Source organism: Periplaneta americana, chromosome 12 (assembly GCF_040183065.1).
Source record: "Periplaneta americana isolate PAMFEO1 chromosome 12, P.americana_PAMFEO1_priV1, whole genome shotgun sequence".
Taxonomy (NCBI): domain Eukaryota; kingdom Metazoa; phylum Arthropoda; class Insecta; order Blattodea; family Blattidae; genus Periplaneta; species Periplaneta americana.
In genome coordinates this window covers 11,098,308-11,116,378 of record NC_091128.1, presented here as the reverse complement: position 1 = coordinate 11,116,378, position 18,071 = coordinate 11,098,308, and the positions used below count along the sequence as shown (strand labels likewise).

The window sequence follows — 18,071 nt, the reverse complement described above, 5'->3', positions numbered from 1 at the left end:
CTATATTGGAATATGTAATTACACCGCACCCTTGAATATAAATCTCTACAAACTGTAGACGACTCAATCTGATGGCTGTAAGTTACACACATTTCATGCTTTTACTGTGTTTCATACCTAACAGTCTAATGTGCATACTTACCCAGTGCGGGATCATAAAGCCCACACTTCAATGGATGACCAATAGAATTGAATGACAATGGTGTTGTTATCTTCAACACACTCAGTTTCTCAATTTCTTCCAGTGTGAAGAAAGAAAATGTTAGTCCAGATACAGTAAGATGTTTCACTGATTGATCTTGCATTGTGTCAAATCTGCAATGAAAATGTTAGTTTTCTTCTTTATACATTCCAAAATTTTAAGATAGAATGCATAACTGTCTTTCGTGTTCCTCTTCGAGCTCCTGTTGTAGATCGTTCAACAAGGTTTGACAGAAAATCCTTATCAGCAATACTGTTCATAAATTGTTTGTCCATAGCAGCCAATTTACTTTCGGATTAAAATTTCTATAACTCCTTGCAGTTAGTAATAGCTTATTTCAAAGGCTACATTTTCTTAAATAAACAATGAATGATGGAAGTTGCGGGAAAAAAAATCCGGGTTTTCTATAGCACGTGACACTGAAGGATTTTTTTACAAAAAAAGTGAAAAAATGGTCTAATTTTCAGAGGGAAGATAGTTTGGAATGTGAAAAAATCATACAGGACGTCTGCTGACTTGAAAACATTCCATTAGGAAATGACTAAAAACGGAAATAATTGATCAGTGTCCACAACTTACTTACTTATAGCTTTTAAGGAACCTGGTGGTTCATTGCCGCCCTCACATAAGCCCACCATAGGTCCCTATCCTGAGCAAGATTAATCCAGTCCCTACCATCATATCCCACCTCCCTCAAATCTATTTTAATATTATCCTCCCATCTGCGTTTCGGCCTCCCCAAAGGTCTTATTCCCTCCAGCTCCCAACTAACACTCTATATGCATTTCTGGATTCGCCCATAAGTGCTACATGCCCTGCCCATCGCAAATGTCTGGATTTAATGTTCCTAATAATGTCAGGTGAAGAATACCAATGCGTGCAGTTCTGTGTTGTGTAACTTTCTCCATTCTCCTGTAACTTAATCCCTCTTAGCCCCAAATATTTTCCTAAGAACCTTATTCTCAAACACCCTTCATCTCTGTTCCTCCCACAAAGTCAGACTCCAAGTTTCACATCCATACAGAACAACCGGTAATATAACTGTGTTATAAATTCTAACTTTCAGATTTTTTGACAGCAGATTAGATGACATAAGCTTCCCAACCAAATAGTAAGAGGCATTTCCCATATTTATTCTGTGTTTAATTTCCTTTTCCTCCCGAGTGTCATTTATATTTGTTACTGTTGCTCCAAGATATTTCAGTTTTTCCACCTCTTCGAAGGATATATCTCCAATTTTTATAGTTCCATTTCGTACAATATTCTGATCATGAGACATAATCATATACTTAGTCTTTTCGGAATTTACTTCCAAACCTATCGCTTTACTTGCTTCAAGTAGAATTTCCATGTTTTCCCTAATCGTTTGTGGATTTTCTCCTAACATATTCACGTCATCCGCATAGACAAGAAGCTGATGTAACCCATTCAATTCCAAACCCTCTCTGTTATCCTGAACTTTCCTAATGGCATATTCTAGAACAACGTTAAAAAGTAAAGGCGATAGTGCATCTCCTTGCTTTAGCCCGCAGTGAATTGGAAAAGCATCAGACAGAAACTGACCTATACAGACTCTGCTGTACGTTTCACTAAGACACATTTTAATTAATCGAACTAGTTTCTTGGGAATATCAAATTCAACAAGAATATTATATAAAACTTCCCTCTTAACCGAGTCATATGCCTTTTTGAAATCTATGAATAACTGGTGTACTGTACCCTTATACTCCCATTTTTTCTCCAATATCTGTCGAATACAAAAAATCTGATCAATAGTTGATCTATTACGCCTAAAACCACATTGATGATCCCCAATAATTTCATCTACATATAGAGTTAATCTTCTCAAAAGGATATTCGACAAAATTTTATAGGATGCCAACAAAAGTGATATTCCTCGAAAGTTATTACAGTTAGTCTTGTCCCCTTTCTTAAAAATAGGTACGATTATGGACTCCTTCCATTGGTCTGGTACAATTTCCTTTTCCCAAATTGCAAGTACAAGCTTATAAATTTCGCTAGATAATGCCCTTCCACCCTCTTGTAGTAATTCTGCTGGAATTTGATCAATATCTGGAGACTTGTACTTTTTCAGATTTTCTATCGCAATTTTGACTTCAGAAAGTGTGGGTTCGGGTATAAATGGCTCAGCAGTTTGTATTTGAATTTCGTCCCGATCATTTCTATTTGGCCTATGTATATTTGGTAATTGTCCAAAATAGTTTTTCCATCTATTCAGGACTGTCTGCAAGCAAGTCACCATTCTCATCCTTGATCACGTTTACCCTTGCCTGATATCCATTTTTAAATTCCTTTATACCCTTATATAAATCTCGAATGTTTTTATTCTTACTGTTTGTTTCTACCTCATTCAGTTTTTCCTTCAAGTAATCTCTCTTTTTATTCCTAAGTGTACGACTTGCTTCCCGTCTTTCATTGAAATAATTATCTCTATTCTCCTCAATTGGGTCCTGTAAGAATTTCAATTTTGCCTGTTTCCTTCTATCTACTACAATGGAACAATCATCAAACCATGGTTTCCTTTTCTTAGTTTCATGATAACCTATGCTCTGCTCAGCTGCAATTTTGATATTATCTCGGATATTCTCCCACACGTTATTGACATCTAACTCTTCCTCATCTCCGTCGGATGTTGCTAATACGGCAAACCTATTTGAAATTTCGACCTGATAATGTTGCTTACTTTCCTCGTCCTTTAATTTCAGAATATTGAGTCTGCTAATATTAGCTTGTAGCTCTACTCGCTTGGCTACTGATAGTCTTTCTCTTAATCCTCCAATCACCAAATAATGGTCAGAATTACAGTCTGCCCCCCTGAAAGTTCGAATGTCTACTATACTAGTATGTTTTTGTTTATCTATCAAGATGTGATCTATTTGGTTGTGTGTCATTCCATAACTTAAAAATGATTATTTAACATGTGAAATAAAAAGGTAGAATACTTCAAAATGAACGCGAAATGCATATTTCACTTCACTTAGTATATGGAAAGCATACAAAAGCCTAAATTAACCAAACCTAACCTGTTGCAGATTCGTATATGTAAAGCATATTAAAAAAACCTAAAATAACCAAAGCTAACCTGGCACAGATTCGTATATGGAAGGCATATGAAAACACTAACCTAATCTGTCACAGATTTCCGCACTGTAGAACTTAGAAAAATGCAAGTTGGAAGTTTCAGTGTTGCGTGCTATAGAAAAGCCAAGTATCCAAATTTAAAATTACTGTAAAGATTTTCGGATAAACGAATGACGGTAGGCCTATCATTCGTTGTTGGAAATAGCATAGAAAACTGTTACAAATTTGTGATGAGTTCTACAATGAAGTTAAATTAGTGTGAATAGTTGATGTATTACCCCAGATCACATAACAGATTGATCACTCTTACGGGCTTTGAAGGCAACAACTTTCACTATGCTGCCATTTAACGACAGTAAAAGAAGACTCTCATTTGAATTGCATGGAGCAACTATACTTCTATCTAGCGGTCGTTACTCATCGATCTTGGTGGTTGTTCTCTTCTTTATGTTACCGTTTTTAACATGGGGATGGCCAATCTGTTATATACATGTGATCAGGAGTAATACTTACAAACACCAAGATGCCCTCCAAAAAATGAAAATATATTTAATTTTTCGCCTTTGATTTTTTTTGGCGTTTCGTGGCATTCGAACGTCGTAGTTGGTAGTACTTTTCTGGTAGTTTTCATCCGCACTTTACCCCCAAAAATCACAAAAACACACAAAAAAAAACATAATAATTTATCACCTTATCAAATAAAATTCAATTCTCATTGACGTCTTCATCGACAACCACTTCACTTCCAATATAAATGACGCAGGCTTTAAGGCAATCTAACAAAAAACTAAACCAACACTTTGTCGTACAGTCAACTTTGCATAAATAAACCACGTCTTTACACTAAATGAAATTCTCTTCGAACACTTATTACACCTTAACATCTACAGAAAATTCAGTAAGTAATTTCTTTAAACCACAGAAAAAACAGTTTTCTCCTCAACATTCAACACAATCCTTAATCACCAGCGAAAGAACTAAACCAAAATCGACACAAAATTTAATAAATAATTTCAGAACACGGATTCCTTCCTTTCCCTCTTACTTCAAAGTTCCAACCTTGTGCACACAAAATAAATCATTGGCACTGAAAAGTGCCTTTTCGTAAGCATGATGATGCGCATTCGACAAATGCAGACAAATCTACAATGTAACATCACTCACGTGAAACAACCAGGAACAACTGACAACATCATTATCCATTAAAAATTAGTGAAAATTCTAGAATAAATTACAACTATAACCAATCAAAGCGAAAGAAAATCATAAAATGACAAACTTTCAATAGCTTTAGCCATCAGACACAACATAACACCACTCACGTCAAACAACCAAGAACAACTGATAACGTCATTATCCATTCAAAATTAACGAAAATTCTAGAACAAATGACAACTATAACCAATCAAATTAAAAGAAAATCACGGCGACACTTTTTAAACAAAATAGTGGTATAACTCTTTGGAAGGTACACATATAAGACCTATTCAATTTTTTAACTCCCTATTCTGGGTGTTCCTTCAAAAGTACTCGGATATTCAAAATGATACGTTTATCTTTTAATATTCACCTTCAAATTTATAACTTCATATTAAACGCCTGGTTAAGATAAAATATTTTCAATGCAGCAGAACTTTTGACATGCAACATTAGGTTAGATTTTCAATGGACACAATAACTACTTATAAAATAAAGACTTAAATTTCTGTAAACTCGACCTCGTAAGAAGAGTAACATGGAGAAGTTACCACATACTTTCGTATCTAAAATATACATAGCATAACTACAATTTGATATATTACACACCAAATACACACGTGTTTACGTGCCCTGCTAATACTTGTTTCGACTCGAATCTTCCGATCAGTGTTGCCAACCCAGAATTCCATTTACCGCTGCACAAGCTTAAAAAAACCGCTAAACTGTACTTGAAAAACTACAGATTTTTCTTAATACATCACTTCCATATTTAAAATACAAACTATACAGCTTTAGGAACTGGAGAATTATATAAAAATATAGATTAAATTATGGAAAGTGTTTATCACTTCTTAGGCAAAATCTGAATATTTTGCATTCAATATCACCTTAAATCATCGAGCTTTCGAACTATCACTGGCAACTTCTTCCACTCAATCTTTCAACACATTATTCTTTATTTTTTTTTATTTTTTTTCACATCTCTAAACTTTTGTACGTGTGGTGTTTTACGCGGCATATTTCCTCAAAATTGAATGAAGTAGGTCAAGAATAATATTGTACTGGACACTTCGGAAACAATCACATTCACAATCACGCCAGTTCAAAATCTGATTTCACACTGAGCTGGAGACGTGTCTGCCAACAGTGAGTCTGGTTTTAAGAATGTCTGTCTAAGCCGAGCCCCTACAGCCGAGGCTGCGCAGAAGTTTAGAGTAGGGACAAATTGAAGCTTGCGTCCGCCGCCATGCTTTGGGAGAAGCGCCGGCTAGCAGACGGCTGCACTATACAATGCTGAATGTTTAATATATATGTTTGGTGTCTCTAATAAATCAATCTGAATGGATAAATGAAAAAAAAATCTTATTAACATTTAAAGCGACCACGTTAAAGAATTAATCAAGCTTAGTTACCGTTAGTTTGACATGAAACGAAAGAAAACTGTAACAATTTGATACCGAAACTAAAGATGTTGTATAGTTATTTGACAACAGAAATACAAATGCATATTGTAGTAATAGTTCAGATGAAAAGAAAATTATTAGTATTAACTATTATTAACAAAACACTGCCTGTATAAGACGTTACTTTGATGTGGACGAGAAATGAACAATTTCGCTTCCATATCATATAACATAGACCTACACCTGTAAAATAGAAACATGTACCTAATGTTTTAGTTTGAAATTTAAGTAGGTCTACCGTGCAATACCTCATTATCACAGCTGTAGTATGAAATAAACGTCACATGCATGAATTAGTCAATTAGTCATATACGGTAATAGAACTCATGCCTAGTGTACAGAACATCTTGCCTATTGATTTATTGTTATTATTATTATTATTATTATTATTATTATTATTATTATTGACTCCGTTAAATATTGTCTTACAACATTTTTATGTAAAGTCATGTTGTACTGGTAACCTTAAGCTGTGTGCTAACATCTGCTCTTTATGTAGTACTTTCTTTTATTTGGTTATTTAATGATGCTGTACCAACTACTAGATTATTTAGCATCGATGGAATTGATGATAGCGAGATGATATTTGGCGAGACGAGGCCAAGGATCCGCCACAGATTACCTGATATTCACCTTACGGTTGGGGATATAAGAAAAAACCCAACCAGGAAATCAGCGGGTATCGAACCCGTGACCAAGCGCGACTCCAGACCGACAGTCCTTAGTCCACTGAGCTACGTCAGTAGATCTTGATGTACTTTTATGGTCAGTTTAATAAGTTTAAAATATGATTCTCGGGAGGAATCTGGGATCCATTTTCTAAAATATGTTCCTATAAGTGTAGAAATATTGTACAAGTGTTCTACTTCTGGAGCACATTGTTTTCACACGATGTAAGAGTGGGTGGTAATATGCCATTGAACTGTCAACATCTGTATAATCGCTCTTTCACTTAAGCGGCATATTTCTATAATCTCAGATGACTGGATGACAAGACTCCCATTATTCTTTCGTTAAAAAAATAAAAGACATTTTGTTTACTGCTGGTAGGCTACGTACCATAAATTGAGTCTTTAGATTTATTACACCATATTTTTCTTAATTATTTAACAACTAAGCCAGCAATGAACACAATCACATTTTGACAATATTGTGTCATTGAGAATGATGTAAGAATAAGGGAATTGCAATCGATGTCTGCAGTTGAAGAGTCATATCGCCTCTGATTCTCAAAACACTGAGGATTATTATTACAGTGCGTTAGGTGTTTGGAAAATACCATTGGGTATAATTATAGACATTTTTAGCGGACATCCCTCTCTTTGTAACTTAATTTAAATAAATTATTTACGTATTTTCTAACGTATATAAAATAACATAAGTAAAAATATTCCATGTATTCGGTCATAGGAAATAGAAATAAACTAATGTCTATTTATGAGCAATATAAGGCGTTTGTATTTAAAACAATGCTTAGTTACAATATTTAGATTTACTTCTGTTATTTTATATTATACGTTAGAAAATACGTAAATAAGTTTAGCTATATTACAGTGAAGGAGGAAATCCACTAAGAAAACGCCTATATACTCAATTGTATTTTCTAAACTCCGAATGCTTTATAGAAACAATCATTCGTGCTCCCCAAACATGGCGTCGCGCGAACCTGCGCGAGAGGTTTCAAATTTGTACACGACACCAGCGCCAATTGTGTGTCTAGATATATAACTACAACGTCTTTGGTCTAAGCCCGGTTCAGACGGTGCGTGTTTCTGTGATGGATTCCAAGGTGGCTGCGCGGATGGGTCGCCTGCGTGGTCACTCACCGGAAGTAATGCGCTCTGGTGGCTCCGCGGATGGCTAGCTTGCTGGATTTCGAGGTTAGGTTCCTTGCTATTTTTCCTGCGTGCTTCTGTGCTGGTTCAGTGTTACCAAAATAGTTGTTTTCCAACAAAATCTTTTTTTTATGTATTTCTTAGTTTCTAAAGCCTGGTTCAGACGGTGCCTGTTTCTGTGATGGATTCCAAGGTGGCTAGCAGGCTGGGTGCCGTGGTGGCTACGGTGCTGGGTTCCGTGGTGCTGCGGTGATGGTTTTCGTTCATACGGAGCGAGCTGCCTTGCATGCTGGATCCAAAGAGTTTGAAGTATTACCGTTGCTTACGAGATTATACAAGCTGGCGCATAGAGCTTGAAAAACGAGTCTGAAGTGGTTCCCCCGTAATGCCAATTCCACCGCTCGGAGCGCTGTTCTGCCCTATATATTCATAGCAGAACACTTAAAAGACATTGACATTTGGGACATTTAAAGGACTCACCATTGCTTATTAAATGCTTCGTACAATATTTTATGGACAATAGACGTAATTTGCAAACTTCTACTCCTCAATTATATTACAATAAAAGGCTGTCATTCTTGATATTAAAACATATTACATATAAACTGAGGGACTGTCTGTTCTGTACTTCAGTTCATACACTAAACATTTCCGGAAATAAATTAACTTGACATCTTACATATACGCACTATAGCCTACCCTTTTCACCTAATATTATTAATATTGTTATTAAATAAGATATTGCAACTAATTTCCTTGAATTCATAATTACGCATTTGCAAGAAGGCCTAACGTTTCCCTCTCTTTTTAAAAAAAATACGGACGTCACAATAACTGAGAAGTATAATTATTGCGCGATTTTTTCTTGCAGTGATGAAAACATTTCTATAGGCCTACTGATTAATATATTGAGCATAGTAATAGTAAACGCTGTAGTATTTTAGTGCGTGTACGCCTACTTAGCTCTTGTAAAACGAAATTTTCACTTTCACTTTCAACGGAACACTCACTTATATTCAGTTCTTGTAATCTTGCAGTAAATTATCCATTTGTGATCATCTTTCCAATATAACCTCTCATTGAAACGACCAGTTAAAATCATGAGCTAGAATTTATTATTTTAAAAACATTTCCACGCACATACTATTATAATTGTTATGAACCACAATACAAAAGACAACACTGTGAAATTGGATTAATTTACCACGATCAACATCAATACCGGTAGTATAAAATCACGTATAGGCCTAGGCTATATTCTTTCATTACTTTATGGTATTAATTAGAAGAACAAACTTCAAATAACACTGTAATATGCTTGGCATATTTATAATATTCGTACTCAATCAGTAATGCACAATTAATCGAACTATTTTCACGATGCACAATGCTTTGTAATGGTACCATTCATCATTTCATAGGGCAGAGAGGCGAACCTAGCGGCAGAAATTGTCATGACTCACAGAGACCTACTCTCGATCGTGCTATGCGCCAGCTTGTGTAATCCCGTAAGCAACGAGTATTACAAACTCTTTGGCCAGTTTGGAAGTTGAAGATGCTGGCGCAGTACGATTTGTAAACATCAAATATGGAAGCTGTATGTGAAGCTGTACGAAGAAGACGTTTAGCAGCCTTTGCTGTTTGGTAGCTTTGAACGCTGAGGAGACGGATCAAATTAAAAAGAGTAGAATGTGGAGCCGAAAATGGTTACTGTGTAGAAATACGGGCCAAGATGTCTTAACAATGCTGTTTGTATAGCATATAAACATGTTTCTTCTCTGTACGCCTCAATTAAAGTTCTAACTTGGTTTTGGTCCAACCGTGGGAATTCATAATCAAAATTTTCGACTTGCTCTCTTAAGGGGAGAGGATGGTATTTTTCAAAACTCTTTTTCCTATTTGGTGTAAATTATTAATTTTTTGTATGTAGAGAGCTCATAGCTGTGGCAACTCAACCAATTAAAAATATTTTGAAAAAAAAAATATACCCAATGCAGGATTGTACTAAAACCGATATATCTAAACCGTTTTCAAAGATAGATTCAAACAGTTTTTGCAATGTATTTGCTAAAGTATGTTCTACAAACTGTCTGTAACAGAATTTTGATATTAGTCCCTACGTTGGTAAAATAAACAATTAAAATTTAATAACAATTTTCTGATTTCCTTTCTTGCAAACAAACGCACGTATTTTTAAAATGAAATTAATTAACAAAATTCTGTTACAGAGAAAAGTTTCCTAATAGTCTAAAGAATGTGTGTTCTAAATATCATGCATGTATCTTTAATAGTTCAGAACTTATATTCATTTTGTCTGGCAATGTAGCAAAAAAAAAAAAAAATGAAGTTACTGGAAACCAATAAACGCGGGCGTGTGATTTAAAAATCCATAGCGCAGGAAGTTTAAAAATGGCGTCTCAACATCCGATAAGGGCACAAATACCCACAAAATGTTATGCAATGTATTCCACACATATCAAAGGGTATTTTAAAGAAAAAAAAAACAATTTTTTGAAAATTTAATTTACCGGAAACAACAATAAAAGTGGGCGAATGATTTAAAAATCCATAATGCAGGAAGTTTAAAAATGACGATGCACACATATCACAGGGTATTTTAAAGAATTTTTTTTTAATTTAGTAACTTTTCATCCTCTCCCCTTAAAATAGTAGCTTCTGCAACCTTCCCGAGGTTGATCCACACTGTTGTTTTCTCGCTCCCAAGGTCCCAGAACAGTCTAGGTAACATTCATGATAAATAAGAAACTAACCATAAGTGGAAAACAACTAAAATTCTACATTAACAATAGTAAATGTTGCAACAAAGCAATTAAACAAGAAGTTTAAAACAACTAAAGTTCTATATTTGATTATTCTATCCTTAGAAACTAAGAAATACATAAAAAAAAAGATTTAGTTGGAGAACAACTATTTTGGTGACACTGAACCAGCACAGAAGCACGCAGGAAAAATAGCAAGGAACTTATCCTCGAAATCCAGCAAGCTAGCCATCCACGGAGCCACGAGAGTGCATTACTTCCGGTGAGTGACCACGCAGGCGACCCATCCGCGCAACCACCTTGGAATCCATCACAGAAACACACACCGTCTGAACCGGGCTTAAGTTATCATAAATGAAAGTAATTAGTTCATTATCTACGCTTTATGATTAAAAATATCAATTTATTTACAAAAACTATGCCTACATGATTAAACTAAAAGTTTACGAATGTAGCATACCATTATTTGTACAACAATGGATGAGGCAGGAAATGGACATGGTTGTACGAAATCGAGTTATCATAAAACATTGATATTTTATACTTGCACAATGAAAAATTGTGATAATACCATATTAATCTCTGGTTTATGATTAACTAATGTTGTTGTCCGCAATATAAAAACAATATAACATCTTTACAGAAAAAAAAAACTTAAAAATATCCTCTCCTTTCGCCGGAATCATCAAAGAACGCCAAATAAATAGCTAGCCGCTGGAGGTAAAATTCTGTAGCTGACCATAGTCCTGAAAATACCAGATTTAGCTACAAAACCGCTGACTTGGCAACACTGCTTCCGATTAAATCCTGAGCAGCGTCGCCAACGCAGAAGAATGAAAAGCCGCTAAAATTCCCTCGAAAAAAAACAGCAGAATCCGAATAAAAACCTCCAGCATGGATAAATAAATATTTATCCATTTATCCATGCGTGCAGATTTTAAAATATACCATAAATATTACTCGACCAAGGCCAGTGGAGTCCTGCAGCCCGGAACCGTGGCGCTACTGCTCCTGCGTTCGTAATACCCAAAGAGTTTGTAATATATAACTAGAGACACCAACGGCGCTAGTTTCGCGTACAAAATTGAACCGCTGTTCGGCCGCCATTAAAGGGAGTTGATGCTTCGCCGGGAGTGCGAGCAGTTCGTGCTTATTGAGGAGTGCGAATAAATATAAGTACACTTGAAGGGAAATAATAAGAAAATGGTGAAATACTGCGCCGCAAATAATTGTTCGAACATAGCTACTATTGTAGGATGCTCAGGAAAGCATGCATATCTTAATATTTCAAAGAATGTTCCAAATGCAGTTCCTCCTTTGAATGTGTTTACAGAATGTCGGAATATTTCTTGGATAAAGTTTTTCCAGAAACAAATTAATCAGGTTTACAAGGTTGGTTTCAACAATGTCTGTAACGGTTAGGTGCCATCATATTACAGTGGATTATAATAGCAGAGTGCATAAGAAAATCCTCAGACTATATCTGTCTAAAACTGTTTTGTTTCACAATAAATGAATTAATAATGTAATTTCCGTAATGTACAGTATGTACTCCAAGTTTTTGGTTGTATTAAATGCAAAGAAATTAGTGAAAACATAGCTGATGGCCTAGTTAGGCCTATTATTACCACTACTACTAGGTCTACTATGACTACTACTACTACTACTACTACCACTACTACTAGGCCTACTATTACCACTACTACTAACTAGATCTCACTACTACTAGGCCTACTAATACCACCAAAACTAGGCCTATTATTACCACTACTACTAGGTCTACTATGACTACTACTACTACTACTACTACTACTACTACTAGGCCTACTATTACCACTACTACTAACTAGATCTCACTACTACTAGGCCTACTAATACCACCAAAACTAGGCCTATTATTACCACTACTACTAGGCCTACCATTACCACTAATACTAGGCCTACTATTAGCACTACTACTAGGTCTATTATTGCCACTACTACTAGGTCTACTATTACCACTACTAGGCTTACTATTGCCATTACTACTAGGCCTACTATTACCACAAAAACTAGACCTACTACTACTGCACCTACTGTTACCATTACTACCAGGCCTACTATTACCACTACTACCAGGCCTACTATTACCACTAGTACTAGGCCTACTATTACCACTAGTACTAGGCCTACTATTACCACTACTACTAGGCCTACTATTACCACTACTACTAGGCCTATTATTACCACTACTACTAGGCCTACCATTACCACAAAAACTAGGCCTACTATTACCACTAATACTAGGCCTACTATTACCACTACTACTAGGCCTACTATTACCACTACTTTTAGGCCTACTATTACCGCTACTAATTGTATTAAAAAGTCTGTACTGACCTCTAACTTGGTGGTCATCAACTACACAATGAATAGATTGTTTTATGATAAAATTTATTCTCATTATATTTTAAATCTGTTTCCAGAATTTTTATGAGCTCATATTTCACCACTAAATATTTTCTAAGCACCATATACCTTCCTCTTCCTTTGCATGAAAGGACTGAAATATAGATCACTTGAAATATTACAGTAAATATCCATTATTATGTCCTTAAAACAATACTAGTAATACTGAAAATTAATGCTGACATTGCCATTATTCACTATTTCACATACTTATCCCGAGTGCATATGGGTGATTTAATTTATTTTTTAGAATATCGCCAAAGATGAACCATTATAATACTTTAATAAATATAGCGCTCCTCTGCCATTCATGTTTATTTCATCACGACTCATCCTTTGTAAAAGATGTTTAAAACAGTGTCTATCACCAGGCTACATCAATGTATTGTGGTACTGTTTTCGAATTTTGCGCCGCAAACACTCCCTTTAATGGCGGATGCTAGCCGATTCAATTTGTGACATTTTTCTTGCCTGCCACTCACGGGTATGTGTCTCTAGTAAGTATTACAAACTCTTTGGTAATACCCTATGAGCTACTGCGCACACCGACGCGGGAGCGGTAGCGAATGCGAAACCAGGGGGATGCAACTTGTATTGAGTTATTTACAACCAGAGTCCGTGGATATCTACGGACTGTGTTTACAACTGCAGTTTACAACCAGAGTCCGTGGATATCCAGAGTACAGCAATCGTTTGAGCCGGCAAATGCCGACAAATCCGCCATTGTTTGTCCAGCGCGCGCTATGCAGTATACAGTTGCATAGGGAAAGAATGTAATTTAAACATGAAAAAATGCAATGCTACTGTGTTCAGAACTGTTCACAGAGAACTGAAAAAAGCGCACATTTGTTTTCTCTGTGACAAGGTGAAAGAAATAAGGAAAAAGGAAAGAAGTGACTATAAATATAAAAAGGAACGATCCGCTACCTAAGCGAGCATACATTGTGAAATTAATGAATGACTGTATTTTGATATTTATTTTTTCAAAATTTGGGCCCCAAAATATTTTTATAAAACTAATCTAGAATTTAAGTTGATTCAGCAATGATATTTCTACATAAAACAAATGAAAGTCACGTACCAATTAGTATCAGTGTCACATTTTTACCATCTTCTCCCTTTCAAATCAAGCATTTCTGAATTTGATCCTATTTGCTATTTGCAAGAATGACAAAATGTATTTGTGAAGTTCTGAATTTGTTCTTGAGACAAGATTGTACTGTTTGGCTAGATTAGAAAATACAAAGACCGTGGAAACTAGAAACCCTATTAAGGTTAGACTGATGTGAAATTTCAATTTTCTAAACTGTTCTAAGTAGATCTATGAAATTTTGTACTTTTAATTTGTAATTTTAAATTGTGCAAATTTAGGTTTCCAAAAATTGCTACTATTTTGGCCACAATTTTTGTCTACATACGTGTCAGACCTTCAGAAACGAAACTTACTATACAATTTTCCTCTTTATTTTACTAAAAAATAATTAAACATATTTAATGCACTAAAAGTGTAAAAAACAGAAAAATTCAACTCGAGCATAAAAAACTTAATATTAAAAAATACCTCTTCTGGCTGATATGCATATAGATATAATCAGGCAGTACATCTCACTTGACGATATGTGTCAGAGGAAGACAATTGTTTGTAAGTATCTGAAGTGTGATTAGTGGAATATGTAGCTAATCGGCGAAGTATGCATTGGAGGGGGAAAGAAACTTGCCACCCTACCCCATTATCTCCTGGCCTAGTTTTCTCATGAGTGATGCCTTATTGGTGGTACTTATGGGGTTCAAATCTGTCTTCGGACAATTGACTAAACAACAAGAACAAAAAAAAAAAAAAAAATGAGTGTTAGGTATAATACTGATAGTAAGTTTTGTTAAGAACATATTCAAAAACCTCTACAAAAAAATCATGCATGTAGTACAGAATCTGTAGAAAGAGTAGCATTTTTAGCAATGCAAAATTTACAGAAAATTAAAAAGGAGAAAATTGACTTCAAAAGTTTGGGATAATAATAATTAACCAGGTCTCTGTCTTTTTTATTTTCTAGGCATTTTGAAACATGTAGAACTATCATATTATATATAGAACTTATCCTTATATACGCTACCACGCTGTGCACACCTAACCTACACTAGTAAATAAAGATGACTAAAAATTATGTAATCTTATGAAAACACTATAATAGATCAATATTATTTACAAATCACTATGGACTATAGACACTATTATAACACTAACAATAAAACTGTTAGAAACTTGCAAATATTTCTTGTATCACAAACAAAAACCAAGCATGGAAAACACGTTGTTATGGCTACTAGCAACAAGTGGAATTTTCCTTTAGATAAGAGTTGTGCTCTCCTTTGTAACTGAATATCTTTTAAAGGAAAGCAGCCTTTGAAGTACGTAGGTCTAACACCTGTTGGATTCTATGAAGAAATATTTCGAGAAGTCAAGAAGCTACACTGGCTCAATCGGAAATCTAATATAATAAATAATGTATGAAATATAGCGTAATTTCCAAAATGGTCGCAGAATTCACAGTGGGGGTCGTGGACGGAGAATTTAAATTAACAGAGCTCGCAGCCTTTTAAAAATGTGACCCTAAACAGCTGATAGACCGGTCGTATGATCATGAAAATTGGCAGAGGGCATCTTTAGACCATAAATGAATTTTTAAAGATAAAAACAAAGAAACGATTTTCTTACCAAAAATGACAAAATCTCACATCAGTGTATCCTTGGGGACATTATAATGAAATTACTAACTTCCATACTTTTAAAGCTAAACTCACAAAATGTTTATCACTAGTATTCTGGTTGATAATAACACATGTACAAACTTTCGTCTCTCTCTATGATAAGTGGTTTGCACTTTATTAATAACTTAATTATATAGTGTATTGCTTAATGCAAAAAGTCCCTTGCGTCACAATTTACATTATTTTTCATTGATATTCACTTATAAGATTCTGTATATACCTAGAAACAAACATTACTATTGGAATTTTCTGTACAGCGAATGGGTAAATTACTAGGAATTTTTATGACTATTAATTTTTTTTCATTAACTAAAAAATTCTAGCAATTTACTTATTAATTTTACAACAAAACCTTATAGTAAGCTTTGATTCCATGTATGTAAGGAGCCATGTAAGTGAAAATCACTTAAGAATAATGTCAATTGTAGTGCGACTTTTTATATAAAGCGGTTCAATATTTTAATAAAATAATTAATAAAATGCAAACCACGTATCATAGGCGGATGCAATTTTGTACACTTGTCACTAATAAGCAGATATACCAGTGATCAAAATGTGGTGAATCTAGCTTCGTAAGTATGGTAGTTATTGGTTTCACTGTTGTGAACTCTTAAAACTAATAAACTTCGAGAAATTTCAGTATAGTGTGCCCTTATATGCGGAAGCCGGAGAGTTTGCACGAGGAATGCAGTTGGAAATGTTTAGATTTATTGTTATTTTATTTGCAAAATTGTTGTTTCCATTTGTTACTTGTAATTTATTAAGTTCATGCTGCTGTGATGTTTATGAAGGAGTATATTGAACACTTAAATGCGTATTTATGCTGTAATAATTATTAAATGAAGTTTTTATACATTAGTATGTTGACTGATAATAATGTTCTATAATGTGAGAAGATCCTTTAGACGTTTTTGCCCTTCAAATTAAAAATATCTGAGTTTTACTTCAAATATTCCTATCCGTAGCGTGTTGAAAAGGACTAACAATGGCGGCCGACTCGGTGATTGCGCTACTCTGTATATCCACGGACTCTGTTTACAACACGAGACGATAAAAGTCACCCTCGGCTCTCTTTTTGCGCATGCGCCATCGGTGTAGTATTTCCGCTTCCGGTGTGATGCCGGGCCTCGTTGTAAACATAAAAATTGTTTTATTCACCGCATTCTAGATTCACCTTCGTCACGATCATATATTATTTACATTTCGGTGATACAAGTTACGTAATTATAATAATAGTGCATTGATAGATTTCACAATTATTACTCCAGCTCCTGTTATCCAAGTCAAACGTTATTTTCGTATAATTGTATTCCAGAATATTTCCTCATAAGTCTTGATAGGCTATATGTATTAAGAGTTAATTTCTGGTGGTAGTATTGATATTAAACTTGGCTAACACAATATTCCATCTACAACTTCAGAGGGGCGGCAAGAACTAGCGCTGAGGTAGTTCTGGATATTTCAACTGTAAACCAACTTACGAATCTCGATATGCAAATAAATATCACCAAACGTAAGTGCCAACTTCAGAGGGGCTGCAAGACACTTTGTGTCCAAATTTATAAAACCAGGGGCATCACATCCAGTAAAATTAAGAGTGATCTCAACCTTGTTAACAATTCGAAGATATATTCCTATGTAAATAAAGCGGCGAAACTAGCGCTGAAGTAGTTCTGGTGATTTCGGAAGTGAAAATTGTTGAATTTATAAGGGTTTCTTTTTATGTAGATACAGTTGATCGTATATGCATCATAGACAAATATATGCATGGCGTAACAAAACCCTAAACTAACCAAATCTAACCTGTCACAGATTCGTATATGCAACATGTATATAAGCGGGGAACTACTTCAGCACTAGTTTAGCTAAAAATTGAATTAATTTGTTTGAAAGATGAAGTAGGTTATAGGCCAAAGATTATTATTTGAACTCTGTAGAGAGTAGTGGTTTGGTTCGACTGGAACATCTCGGAAAAAAGAAGATATTTTTTTTTTATTATTACCGGTATAGACCTATATTCATTATTATTTATTATTCCACAGTTGAGTAACAAAATGGACAAGGAACCATCCTAAAGAACAAATCGGGACACCCTTAGAACAATAGCATTTTAAATATCATGGTAAATTAGGAAACATACCACTAACTTTATGAGTTCCTGTAGGCCCTAAATGTTTTTATCCATCTAAATCACTGATAGAGGAGGTCAGCTGTCGAACATGTTAGTAAAGCAATTCACAATGCCGCTATCTTTCCTGAATTTGAGATCGGTGAA

At 34.9% G+C, this 18,071-nt stretch overlaps 1 protein-coding gene across 3 annotated transcripts in view; it reads right to left on the bottom strand.

The window, feature by feature from the left end:
* The window catches only part of LOC138710172 (DNA-directed RNA polymerase I subunit RPA1-like), a 79,013-nt gene that overhangs the window by 18,315 nt on the left and 42,627 nt on the right, over positions 1-18,071 (bottom strand). The window contains exons 1-2 of one of the 3 annotated variants that reach the window (XM_069840807.1): positions 5,023-5,159; positions 143-315 (exon numbers count right to left, since the gene is read on the bottom strand). In XM_069840807.1, coding sequence (XP_069696908.1) covers positions 143-305 — 163 coding nt within the window. In that variant the 5' untranslated portion in view covers positions 306-315; positions 5,023-5,159. Of the gene's footprint in view, positions 1-142; positions 316-5,022; positions 5,160-18,071 lie in introns of those variants that run through there. The other 2 variants (XM_069840808.1, XM_069840809.1) reach the window with 2 other exon arrangements.